The sequence below is a fragment of the Talpa europaea genome (genome assembly GCF_964194135.1).
Source record: "Talpa europaea genome assembly, chromosome: 5".
NCBI classification, from domain to species: Eukaryota; Metazoa; Chordata; class Mammalia; order Eulipotyphla; family Talpidae; genus Talpa; species Talpa europaea.
The window spans coordinates 78,763,873-78,777,860 of record NC_140071.1 but is presented as its reverse complement, the minus strand read 5'-3'; the positions used below and the strand labels follow the sequence as shown (position 1 = coordinate 78,777,860).

General features: G+C 38.0%; 1 protein-coding gene across 1 annotated transcript in view; it reads left to right on the top strand.

The window, feature by feature from the left end:
- RAP1GDS1 (Rap1 GTPase-GDP dissociation stimulator 1) overlaps nucleotides 1–13,988 on the top strand; it is a gene marked incomplete at both ends in the record, with an annotated part of 251,575 nt that overhangs the window by 173,062 nt on the left and 64,525 nt on the right. The window contains one exon of the mRNA XM_084232955.1: nucleotides 535–669. Within this exon, the coding sequence (XP_084089081.1) occupies nucleotides 535–669 (135 nt within the window). The remainder of the gene's footprint in view (nucleotides 1–534; nucleotides 670–13,988) is intronic.

Sequence of the window (13,988 nt, the reverse complement as noted above, 5' to 3'; positions counted from 1 at the left end):
TATCCGCAACCACTGCAGCATGAGTTCAATTCCCCGGCCAGCCAGGGAGATGACCCACATAGCACAGCAGACCTATCCTATTGCATCTGCTGCTTCCCTCAGCAGTGTATTTCAGACATTCTGCCTATTCTGCTCCCTACTCTGCCTCTAGTGAATCCTCTCACACACCCCCACCTCTGGCCTAACACCCCTGCTCTTGTATGCAAAAATAAATAAATCTTTAAAAGAAAATAAAATAAATAAAGTTTAGTTTCCATCTATCACTGTACAGTGATTGAAATTCTAGGCAGATGGTTGATATCAGATCTTTAGTTCATTTTTCTGACATTTAAACTTTTCTCTATTTTATGAACCTTAGTTAAGACTTTCAATGACTAAACAAAAAAATTTAAATCTGATAGGAAATAGATTTGGAATGCTTTCCATTTTCTAATGGTTCCATTTTCCCTAATGTAGATAAATGAATGGGCATCAATATTAAAATAGTTATAGATATTTATAAAGAGGACAAAAAAATAATTTTGTTTTATTCAGATGGAAATTGCATCCATATGGTAGACAATGGTATAGTCGAAAAACTTATGGACTTACTGGATAGACATGTAGAAGATGGAAATGTAACGGTACAGCATGCAGCACTGAGTGCTCTCAGAAACCTGGCCATTCCAGGTAAGACTTAATGATGGAGGCAGCAATGAAAGAAAATAAATACATTGTTTGGGAAGATAGTTATATTATGTGATATGTGGACAAGCCCTGGACAAGAAAAGGGAAAAAATGAGTATCTTCAATTTACATTTTTCTTATTAATAAATGAGGATCATATCAAGTTTTCTGAGACTATACAATCATCATATTTGCCTTTGTTCACATCATTCAAATATTCTATTTCATATCCTTCTGTGAACTCCTCTAAGTTTTTATCTTATGTAGTTAAGTTTTTGTGAAAATAATTTCAGTTGAAGTAATACAGTGATAACAATTAACACAGTCTACTAAAGAATGACTTAAGATTTATAGATTCTGGGGGGCCTCCCTGGTGGTGCAGGCAGTTGAGCGCCGCACTGTGAAGCTGTCCACAGCCTCCGCAGCACCAGTTCGATACCAGCCAGCCAGCGAGAATCCCCCATGGTGTGGTAGACCTCGCCTGTCTAGCCCACTGCTCCCCTCAGCAGTAAATTTCGTCATTCTGCCTGTTCTGTTCCCTCCTCTGTCTTCGGTGAATCTTCTCACCCTCCCGTGCTTCTGACCTGTAGCCTGATTCCTGTATTTAAACAAAAAAAAAAAAAGAAAGATTTATAGATTTTTTAATCCCTATATACAACATAGAATTTTTTTTTTAAATAGGCTTAATTTATCTATTTGAACTCAGAGCTTTTGATCCATGAGCTCACATTATCATCAAAAATAAAACAGGAGATATTTAAGGATGTTCTTTTTTAAAATAAATTTCTGATGAGGAGGAAAAAAGTTAACTTTTTAAGGTACAATCTATCAATTTGGTTTATATAGCAGATTAACATTGTTTACAAATGTTTATAATATTTGTAGAAACACAGTTGGATCAAGGACTGAGGTCAAAAAAAATTAAAGTTGAGACAACACTGTCAGATTTCTTTTACAAATTATTTAAGTGTTTTGAGGTTAGATTCCGGTGTGATTTTTTATGTTATTCTCCTACAGAAAACTAGATACATATTCCCCAGCACTCCCTATCCCAATTCTATTCTTAAAATTCACAAAGTATCAAGATTGTTTTGAAGACTCCACCCACAATGTGGCAGAATTGTGAGGCTTAGATAAACCTTCCCCTAATTATAACTACAAAACCAATTAATTGCCAGTGATGGTTGACTGAACCATGGATTTGATGTTGATGGCTTGCAATGGTGGCAGAAAAAAAAGAGGGAAGAGTTGAAACTGGGGCCATGGCTATTCTTACCAGCTGAACATATTGGAAACTGGAAAACACTCTGGTGCACAGATAGTATGCCAGAATCTTCAGTGAGAGTGGAGTTTAGTTGAGCACTGGAACTTTTGGTTCAGTCATGAAGAATGTAATTGCTAGCAATATGGGTGGCAGAGACATATCCTTCCTCTGCTGGGATATTGCAGAGACCTGTTGCATACCACAGAGAGGATCAGCAAGGTAGCAGGGCACTAGAACCTGGACCAGTGGTCAGCACCTTCTGCAGACATAACAGGAGAAGAGGCAGTATAAAACTATCTGCCTGGAATAACCCTCCATCCTCACCTAATCAGAGATTGATTCTTTGGACTCCAGCTTCCCTTAATTCCCTCAACAACTGACAACTAAAAGAAGATACACAAAAATAAAGCTTTCATTCCATCCAGAAAAAAATCAAATAAGAAAATGCACATGCCTAGGAAACAAAGAGCACATGAACAAAAGCTAATGAAGTTTACCATCATCAGGCCTGCCCTACAAAAACTATTTAGAGGAGTTCTACAGGAAGAGAAAAAATGAAAAGTTTGAGCAAGGTTATAAATAGTAAAAGTACAGAATAAGAAGTATAAAACAGAGTATGAGATGACAGCAAACCATCAAAGGGAAGAAAGAAAAGGACAGAATATGTATAATCAATAGGTGAATAAATTCCAGTACAAAAAAGACTATCTTAGATATAGAAAGACTGATACAACCTATATAACCAAAAAATGAAAATCTAGAATAGAGACAATTAGAAGAAGAATCTAGGAAAAAAAAAAAAAAACACAAGGGAAAGCCACCCAATATAACAGGCAAATAGAAACACATGGGAAAAGATAAAACAACCAAAAATCAGACGATAGAATGAAATAAGCCCCATCTATCAATAATCACCCTAAATAGTTTCTGCGCTCACCAATCTAAGGACACTGAATGACAGGCTATATAATAAAAATCCTGACCCATGTATATTAAGCATACAAGAGTTTCATGTCAAATAAAAAGAAAAACATGGATGCCTGGAACACAGTATTTCAACCTGGCAGCACAGAACAAAAGCAGTAACTACTATTCCCATACCTTATCACTTAGACTATTTAGTAATGAAGGTGGCAGTTTACATACACATACAGATACACCCAAATATATAAAATGACTATTAACAGAACTAAGCAACAGTCTTACAGCAACACAATAATATTAGGGTATCTCCATCTCCACATACCACATACATCGATGGACATATATCCATACAGAAAACAAACAAGGAAACAATGACCTTAAATGAAGTAATGGATGAGATTGATTTAATAGATGTATACATAGCTTTTAATCTCAAAAGAAATTAATATAGATTTTCCTCATAGTGCATCTGTGACATTCTCAAGGATATACTGGTATGCAAAACAAGACTCAAAACTTATCAAGCATCTTTCCTGATCACAATTGTATAAAACTAGAAATTTAGAAAAGAAAATCCAAGAATAAAACAAACGTGAGGATTAAACAATATGCTTTTTAATAATTCTTGAGTCAGTAAGAAATAAAGCAATTATCTGGAGACCAGTAAAAATGAAGAGACAATTAACCAGATTGGTTGGAATACATAAAGAGTAGTTGTAATAGAGAAGCACATAACAGTATAGGCCCACATCAATAAACGAGAAAACTCTCAAATTAACATTAATCTTATATATGATAGAACTAGGAAAAGAACAAAAAAAGGAAGTAAAAAATTCAAGAAGAAATAAAATAGAAACTAAAAGGACAATACAGAAAATCAGCAAACAAAAAAGTTAAATTAATGCCATTTGTGGCAATGTGGATGGAGTTGGAAGAGATTATACTATGTGAAATAAGTCAGAAGGTAAAGGAAAAATAGCAGATGGTCTCATTTATGGGGGGGATATAGGGAAACTAAACAAAAGATCAGAAAAAAAGAAAAAAACTGCCAGGCAAAGCATAGATCTGAAGCATATGGCCATGGGAGTGGGGGTGGAGGGGTCACAACAGTGGAGGAAAGAGCACAAGGGATTATGGTGATGGTCATGGGTGCTGTAGTGGTGGAAGAATTATGGGGACCACACATGAGGGGAGAAAGCAAATATTGTAAAAATATGAACAATGTAAAAAAATAATAAAAGATCATTGGAATCAAGAGCTGATTCTTTGAAAGGGCAAACAAATTGTTAAACTCTTAGTTAATGCTCAGTAAAAAGAGAGAAAACCCAGATAAAAAGAAACAGAAATGAAAGTGGTAAATTACAGACGATACTACAGAAATACAAAGAATCATAAGAAACTACTATAAACAGCTCTATGTAAAAACTGGGCAATCTAGAAGAAATGGACAAATTATACAGCATTCTTAAACTGAACCAAGGTGAAATAGACAGCTTGAACAAATCTCCAGATCTACCACAAGCCCAGCAATTGGTAGTAGTCAAAGAGCAAAAGACCTAGGGCTCACTTGACATTATTAGAATATTCTACCAAAATATCTAACATGATCTAATACCGATACTCAAATACTTTAAAAAGAAAAACTGTATAGAGGTTGGAAAAAGTAACAAATACATTTAATGAGATCAACAATACTCCCTTGATCCCCAAACCGAATGAGGATGGCAAAAAAAGAAAACTACCTACTGGTATTTCGGATGAATATGGATGCATGCTCTCTGTGCTCCCACAAGAGTCTGTGACATTCCAAGGAGCTAAGCAAGACACATAACCCTCCTCCCAACCCCCTCGATATCCAGGCTACACTTGTAGGGAGGTTACAGGAATCCATAGCAAAGTTGTTCTGCTTGGTGACTTATTCAGGGCTGCCATGGAGAGGCAGTCTAGGTGGTTGCCAGGAAACAGCACTATTCCTTGTTTCTGTCTCATTCCATGGCAGGAGAGAGTGTAGCACTGCCAGATACACAGCCCTCATACCCTTTTAAGCAGGAGACTTCCGGACTGTGGGCTTTGGAGAAGCCGACTGTATGCCTACCCTTCCCTACTTCCCTCTACATGCCACCTCTGGCCTACAGTTACAAAGAAACTGCAAGTACTTGTGATTTGTCTTGCCCCACTCACAATTACAACAAAAAATAATTAAATACCTAGGACTAAACAAAGGAGATAGATGACTTACAATGAAAATTATAGACATGACATTGTTAAGAAGGGGGGGGGGTATGGATAGTCCCTCTCATGGATTACATGGCCACCCTACCCAAAGCAAAATATAGATTAAATGCTATTCCTGTAAAGGCTCCAATGGCACTCTTCAAACAAACAAAAACAAAAAAAAAAAACATAGTACTGAAATTCACATGGAACCACAACAGATTCCAAATAGCCAAAACAATTTTGACAAGAATGAGGATGAGTGGGGATATCACACATCCCAGACTTTGAACTATACTGCAGAACTATAGAAGTCAGTCCAATATGTTTGGAACTAAAACAGATATACAGGCTGATGGAATAGAATTGAGAGTCCAGAAATAAACCCCTGCTTCTGTTAACAGTTAATTTACAACAAAAGAACCAAAAGTATATTGTGGAGAAAGAAGAGTCTCCTCAACAAATTGCATTTGGTAAAAAAAGATATTCACATGTAGAAAGAAGGAAACTAGATCACCATTTCATATTTACACATAAATTAACTCAAAATGAATTAAGGACATAGACATAAGACCCAACACTATAAAATACATTGATGAAAAAATAGGTCAAAACATTAATTTCCAAAAATGTCTTTGGGAATTCGTCTTCAATTGCAAATATAAATAAATGGATTTCATCAAACTTCTGCACAGTGAGTGAAACTATTGAACAAAAAGACACCCTACAAAATAAGACAAAATACTTACACATAATATGTATGAAAGAGATCTGATATCCACTATATATAAAGAAAACAACCCAATCAAGAAAAACAACCCAATCAGAAAATGAGCTAAATAGATGATTCTCCAAAAAGGACAGACAGTGGCCAGTAGACACATGAAAAATATTCATCATCACTTATCATCAGGGAAATGCAAATCAGAACTACTGTGAGATACTACCATTGAGAATGACCCATACGAAAGTAACCAGAGACAGCAAGTATTGGTGAGAATGTGTGAGAAAAGGAACCCTTGGACACTGTTGATGTTAGTATAGGCGAGTTCAGAACCTTATTAAAAAAACAACATGGAGGTTTCTCACTGTATTAAAAATACACCTACCAAATGATCCACCAATTCCACTCATAGGTATCTATCCAAAGAACATGAAAACATTAATTCAAAGGGATATATATAGTGCTGTGTTCGTTGCAGCCTTGTTTCCATAGTTCTAGGTTATGGAAACAGCCTGAGTACCCAAGGACAGAGGAGTGGATCAGAAAAATGTGGTGTGAGTGTGTACACACACACATAAACAAACAATGTAATGCTACTGAGTTATAATTAAAGATGAACTTTTGCCATTTGCAACAACATGCATAAAACACTGGAGAGGAAAATGCTAAGCAAATAAGTCAGAAAAAAGACACACCCAATCATTTCTTTTGTATATGGAGAAATAAAACGTTCACACAAAACCCAATTGACCCCTTAACATCTGACTGCAGAACTGAGTCAAACAAGGAGGAACTTAGCACAATTGGAGTGATGGGAGTGGGCAAGGAGGGGACCTAATGGAACATCGTAGAGAATTGTTGGGGCACTGTTAGGCGTAGTGTGAAAACATACATTTGTGGAAGTTTAAGCTTAAATCCTTAAAAACACATGCAATGATGTAAACCAACTTTACCTCACCCAACATAATTTATAAATAAATAAAATGGGAATATGAGGAACATACCTGACAACAATATAGTACAAACCCACAGCTAGTAGTGAAATACAAAATATTTCCCCTACAGTTACAAACATGTATGTATAATATTACCACTGCCATTCAACAAATTAATTGGAAGTTCTATCCAGAGCAATTAGGCAATAAAAAAAGACACAAGGGCACTCCATTTTGGAAAAGAGATGAAGCTATCACTATGTGTAGATAACTTAATGATATTCAGAAATGCCAAGACTCTACCAAAAAACTTCTTGAAATAATAATTGAATATAATAATGTAGTAGGATAAAAAAATCACTACACACAAAAATACCTGTTGTGTTGCTATATGTTTTCTTTAATAATTTGTTTATTATTAATCAAACATGCCAATGTTTTTATTTTTTATTATTTAAATAAATTTTATTTTTATAGTCCCCATACAATTGCAAACCCCTTATTTTGACCCCAGTCCCTCCCCTCCCCACCCCCCACCTCTCTTAGAGTGTCTCTGGTTCATAGTTTTTTGTTGATTTTGATTTTCACTTTCTTATAGTTATTCATTTTCCTGGTCCCTTATTTAAGTTTTCTAGATTCCTACTATGAGTGAGACCATCAGGTATTTTTCTTTTTCTTTCTGGCTTATTTCGCTGAGGATGATCCCTTCCAGCTCCATCCATGTTGCTGCAAATTGCATGTGTTTATCTTTTTTGAATGCTGAGTAATATTCCATGGTGTATATGTACCACATCTTCTTGATCCAGTCATCTATTTTTGGGCATTTGGGTTGTTTCCAAAGTTTAGCTATTATAAACAGTGCTGCTATAAATATAGGGGTGCAGGTGCTCTTTGGAATTGATGTTTCTGTGTCTTTTGGGTAAATACCTAGGAGTGGAATTGCTGGATCATATGGCAGCTCTATGTTTAGCAGGTCCAGAAATCTCGACACAGCTCTCCACAGTGGTTGGACCAGTTTGCACTCTCACCAACAGTGCAGAAGAGTTCCTTTTTCTCCACACCCTCACCAACATATGTTGTTGCTAGTCTTTTTTAATATGTGCCATTCTGACTGGTGTAAGATGGTATCTCATGGTAGTTTTGATTTGCATTTCCCTGATTACAAGTGATGTTGAACATTTTTTCATATGCCTGTTGGCCATTTGCATTTCCTCTTCAGAGAAGTTTCTTTTTAGCTCTTCTGCCCGTTTTTTTGACAGGATTATTTTCTTTGTTGTTGTTGAGTCTCATCAGCTCTTTGCAAATTTTTGTGATCAGTCCTTTATCATTAGTGTTGTGTGCAAAAATGTTCTCCCAGTTGGTGGGGTTTCTCTTTGTTTTTGTTATTGTCTCTTTTGCTGTGCAGAAGCTCTTTAATTTGATGTAGTCCCAGCTGTTTATCTTTGCCTTCACTATCACTGCTTTGGGTGATGTATCTGTAAAGATGTCTTTGATGTGCTTATCATGTAGTGTTTCTCCTATACGTCCTTCTATGTATTTTATGGTTTCAGGTCTTATGTCTAGTTCTTTAATCCATTTTGAGTTGATTTTTGTGTATGGTGTGAGGTAGTGGTCAAGTTCATTCTTTTGCATGTAGCGACCCAGTTTTCCCAGCACCATTTATTGAACAAACTTTCTTTGCTCCAAAGCATAATCTTTGCTCCTTTGTCAAAGATTAGTTGACCATAAATCTGTGGGTTTATTTCTGGAGTTTCTATTCGATTCCATTGGTCTGTGTGTCTGTTCTTGGTCCAATACCATGCAGTTTTGATGATTATGGATTTGTAGTATAGTTTGAAGTCTGGGAGTGTTATACCTCCATTCCCTTCTTTTTTTTTCAGGAGAGCTTTGGCTATTTGGGGTTTTTGGTGATTCCATATGCATTTCATCAGTAATTGTTCTATTTCTTTGAAGAATGACATTGAAATTTTTATTGGAATAGCATTGAATCTGTATACTGCTTTTGATAGGATGGCCACTTTAATAATGTTTATTCTTCCAATCCATGAGAAGGGGATATCTTTCCATTTCTTTGTGTCTTCTTCTATTTCTTTTAACAGTGTTTTATAGTTTTCTTTGTATAGGTCCTTTACCTCTTTTGTTAGATTTATTCCCAAGTATTTGATTTTTTTTGTTTCAATAATAAAAGGGATTTTTTATTTCTTCTTCAGATTTATTGTTTGTGTATAGGAAGGCTACTGACTTTTGCGTGTTGATTTTGTATCCTGCCACTTTACTGAACTGATTGATGAGCTGAATTAGTTTTTCTGTGGAGTTTTGGGGTTCTCTATGTAAATTATCATATAATCTGCAAATAGTGATAGTTTGACTTCTTCTCCTATTTGGATTCCTTGTATGTCTTTCTCATGTCTTATTGCTCTGGCTAGGACTTCCAGTATTATATTGAAAAGCAGTGGTGAGAGTGGACATCCTTGTCTTGTTCCAGATCTTAATGGAAATGCTTTCAGCCTTTCATCATTGAGAATGATACTGGCTGTTGCCTTGTCATAGATGGCATTTATGATGTTGAGGTATGTTCCTTGTATCCCAAGAATTTCAAGGGCTTTTATCATGAATGGGTGTTGCACTTTGTCGAAAGCTTTCACAGCATCTATTGATATTACCATATGGTTTTTCTATTTCTTTTTATTGATGTGTTGGATAACGTTGATTGATATTCAGATGTTGAACCATCCTTGTGTCCCTGGAATGAATCCTACTTGGTCATGGGGAATTATCTTATGGATACATTGTTGGATTCTGATAGCTAAAATTTTGTTGAGGATTTTTGCATCAGTGTTCATTAGGGAGATTGGCCTATAGCTTTCTATTTTTGCGTTGTCCTTGTTTGGTTTTGGTATTAGTGTAATGTTGGCTTCACAGAACATGTTAGTATTGTCCCTTCCTTCTCAATATTTTGGAGGAGTTTGTGTAGGATAGACATTAATTCATCTCTGAATGTTTGGTAGAATTCATTTGTAAATCCATCAGGTCTTGGGCTTTTTTTTTCTGAGGAGGTTTTTGATTACCATTTCAATTTTGCTGCTTGTAATTGGTCTGTTTAGGTGTTCTATTTCTTCTTTATCTAGCTTTGGGTGATTGTAGAGTTGTAGGAATTTGTCCATCTCCTCTAGATTTTTTTAACTTGTTTACATATAACTGTTCATAGTAGTTAATGATTATTCTTTTGATTTCTGCTGTGTCCGTTGTGATTTCTCCTCTTTCATTTATGATCCTGGTTATTTGTGCTTTCTCCCTTTTTTCTTTGTGAGCCTGGCTAGGGGTGTGTCTATTTTATTAATTTTTTCTAAGAACCAGCTATGGTTTCATTGATCTTTTGGATTTTTTTTTTTTAGTTTCAATTTCATTTATTTCTGCTTTGGTTTTTATTATTTCTTTTCGTCTACTGGTTTTGGGGGTTTTTTGTTGTTCTTTTTCTAGATCTTTGAGTTTGGAGATTAGGTTGTTTCTTTGAGTTCTTTCTTGTTTCTTGATGTGAGACACTATTGCTATATATTTTCCTCTTATTACTGCTTTTGCTGCATCCCATACATTTAGGAAATTGGTGTCCTCATTGTCATTCAATTCAAAGAATTTTTTAATTTCTTCTTTGATCTCCTCATTAGTCCAGTGGTCTTCCAGTAGTATGGTTTTTAATCTCCATGAGGTAGGAGAGTTCCTTGCCTTCTTTTTATGGTTTATTTCTAGTTTGATGCCTTCATGGTCAGAAAAGATGGTTGGTATGATTTCAGTCTTGGTGTATCTGTTGATGTTTGTCTTGTGTCCCAGTATGTGATTGATCCTGAAGAATGATCCGTGTGCGCTTGAGAAAAATGTGTAATCCGTTTTTTGGGGGGGTTTAGTGTTCTATAGATGTCTGTTAAGTCCAAGCTCTCTAGGTCCTTCTTTAGATCTTTCGTGTCTATATTTATTTTTTGTCTTGTTGATCTATCCATTGTTGATAGTGGTGTGTTGAAGTCTCCCACTACGTGTGTGTTTTCTCTGATGTCTGTTTTCAAAGATGACAATAGTTGTCTGATATATTTTGTTGCTCCTTCGTTTGGTGAACATATGTTAATGAGTGTTATTTCTTCTTGAAGTATTGTCCCCTTGATCATAATGTAGTGACCATTGGGGTCTCTTTTTACCTTTTTGAGTTTGAAATCTGTTTTATCTGATATAAGTATGGCTGTTCCTGCTTTCTTTTTTGGTCCATTTGCTTGTAGGATTGTTTTCCATCCATTAACTTTGAGTCTGTTTTTATCTTTTGTAGCTAAATGTGTTTCCTGGAGACAGCAAAAGGTTGGGTTTTGTTTCTTAATCCAGCCTGAGACTCTGTGTCTTTTTATTGAAGAGTTTAGTCCATTTACATTTAGAGTTAATATTGATATGTTAGCATCTCTATTTGCCATTGTGTTTGTCTTTCCTTTGATTTTATTTATTTATTCTTTTAATAACTTTTTTTTGGCCTTCTTTCGTTGTTATTCATTCCTCTGAGGTTCTGGCTTTAGGACTCCTTGTAGTATTTTTTGGAGTGGGGGTTTAGTCATAATGAAATTCCAGAGTTTTTGTTTGTCTGGGAAGGTCCTTATTCTTTCTTCAAAGAGGAAGGAGAGCTTTGCGGAATAGAGTATTCTTGGTTGGCATCTGTTTTCTTGGAGTCTGTTGACTATGTCCCTCCACTCTCTCCTTGCCCATAGTGTTTCTTCGGAGAAGTCTGATGTCAGCCTGATTGGTTTTACTTTGAATGCTATCTGTTTCTTCCCTCTTGTCAGCTTCATTATTTTTTCCTTGTCCTGAATTCTTGGGAGCTTTACTATTATGTGTCTTGCTGTATTTTTCCTTTTGTCGTGGAAGTTTGGTGTTCTTCTTGCACTTGTATATCAATTTTCAGCTCCTTCTTCACATTTGGGAAGTTCTCTTTAACTATCTCCTTGAATATTTTCTCTGTACCTACATCTCTCTCCTCTCCTTCTGGTATTCCTATAACTCTTATATTTCCTTTCCTCATGGAGTCAGATAGTTCTCGAAGTCTTTCTTCGTTGTTTTTCCTTCGTACTTCTCTTTCCTTTTCTGTTTTGGTTCTTTTTATTTCTGTGTCTTCAAGAGTACTTATTTGTTCTTCCATTTCATCTTTTCTGCTTTCATTGCTTTTCCCAGTGTTCTTTAGTGCCTCCATTAATTCTTTGATCTCCTGCATTTCTTTTACTTCCCTCTTTAGGGACTTAATTTCATTCTTCTGATCATTGATTATTTTTCCCTTGTCATTGTTTTCCTTTATGACTTCTGTCAGTTTTTTTTATCATGGCAATTTTAAATTCTCTTTTGGAAGGCTCAGAAGTCCTTCCAAGTTACTGTCATAGCAATCTGGGGGTTGGTTTTCTTTTTGTAGTGTGCTTTTTTCCTGAGGAGTTGCTAGGTTGAGTGTGGTTCTTCTACTCCCTACTGTCTGTTTTCTAAATTACCTGTATGCATTGGGACACTGTTTTGCTTGGACTGGCTGGTAACTGGGTTAACTTCTCTGCTCCCCTCCAGCTCCTCTGGGAGCCATCTGTCGGTTTCAAGCAGTCTTTACTGAAGAAAGGTCCCTGTTCTAAAATGCCGATGCGGGGACACACTCCCCTGCGTGCCTGGTCTTCCCCAGCGGTGGGTTCCCGCTCCCTCTCTGGGCTCGGACTGCAGGCCAGAAGGGTCCTGGCGTGGGCGAACTTCACAGCTCACTCTGGCTCCTCTGGGAGCCTTCTGCTGTTTTCAGGCAGTCTTTACTGAAGAAATGTCCCTGTTCTAAAATGGCGATGCTGGACGTACTCCCTGTGTGCCCGGTCTGCCCCAGCGGTGGGTTCCTGCTCCCCCTCTAGGCTAGGTCTGCAGGCCAGAGGGGCCTGGCATGGGGGAACTTCCCAGCTCACCCCTGGCTCCTGAGGGTGCCTTCTGCTTGTTTCAGGCAGTCTTTACTGAAGAAATGTTCCTGTTCTAAAATGGCGATGCGGGATGCACTCCCTGCACATCTGGTCTCAGGCACACTCTTCTGCGTGCCTGGTCTGCCCCGCCCGTGGGTGCTCGCTCCCCCTCTGGGCTCGGACTGCTGGTCAGAATGGCCTGGTGTGGGCAAACTTCCCAGCTCACCACTGGCTCCTCTGGGAGCCTTCTGCTGGTTTCAAGCAGTCTTTACAGAAAAAAGGTCCCTGTTCTATGGCGTGTTGGTGATTTTTTTCTGGTCACTAGGTGACGCCAGAGATCTCTCCTCATGTCCTTGGGAAGTGTTTTTTTCACCCCGTGAGATGGGGAACAGAGTGGGAGTGGTGGGGAAAGCCTCAACGGCTTTGGGTTGCTGTGTCTGCCTTGTGCCCCACCGTCGTGGGGAACCCACGCCTTGAATTTCGTGCCCCTGGTCTCAGTTCTGGAGCCTTCAGGTCCAGGACGTGAGCTGTAGCCCAGTTCAGTGTCTGCAGAAATGGCGCCTTTTGCACCCCGCTCCCGTGTCCAGGCGCCTGGTTTCTGATTACTCAGTGAGGGACATTCACCTCAGTGAGGGCCCCCGCGCATCTCCCCGCAAGCCTAGGTCGCAGGCGCGGGGACCTGGGCAGCCGAGATCCCCGTTTGCTTTTCAAGCTTGCCGCTTTTCCGCCCACGCTTACCGGCTGGCCTGGGGCTGTGTGTAGGTCTCTGGGAGTCTTTGTTTTTCTCTAATGGTGCCTGGAGCCATTTGCTCACCTCCACGGCGAATCCTGCAGTGTTCTCGACAGCTCCAGTTCATGGGATGTTGTGGCTGAAATAGTTCCTTTCCACTCACAGTCCTGCTTGATGGGTAGTTTGTTCTTGTTGGTTGTTTTAGTGTTTTGGTTTTTTTTTTTTTTTTTGATTTTTCCTTCTTTCTGTTGGTCGGAGAGTGCCGACTTTGTGGATGGGGGAGGGTAGCAGGGTTCTGAGCTTTCCTTCCTTCTAGTCCTCCTTTATGGCAACTTTCTTCTTTGGGTAGTTTGCTGGAGTCGTCCGTTTATCTTCCGTGTCCCAGTCCTCACTGGGACCTGCCACTTTTCCTCCCTATTAATTTTTTTTAATGGGAGATCTTACTCGTAGTGTTTCCTTGCCGCCATGTTGATCTGCCCCCCGTTGCTGTATGTTAACAGTATAGTAAAGAAAGAGAAATTGAGAAAACAGTCCCATTTGCATCACACCAATAATGACAAAAATACCAGGAGTATACTTAGCTAAGGGGGTG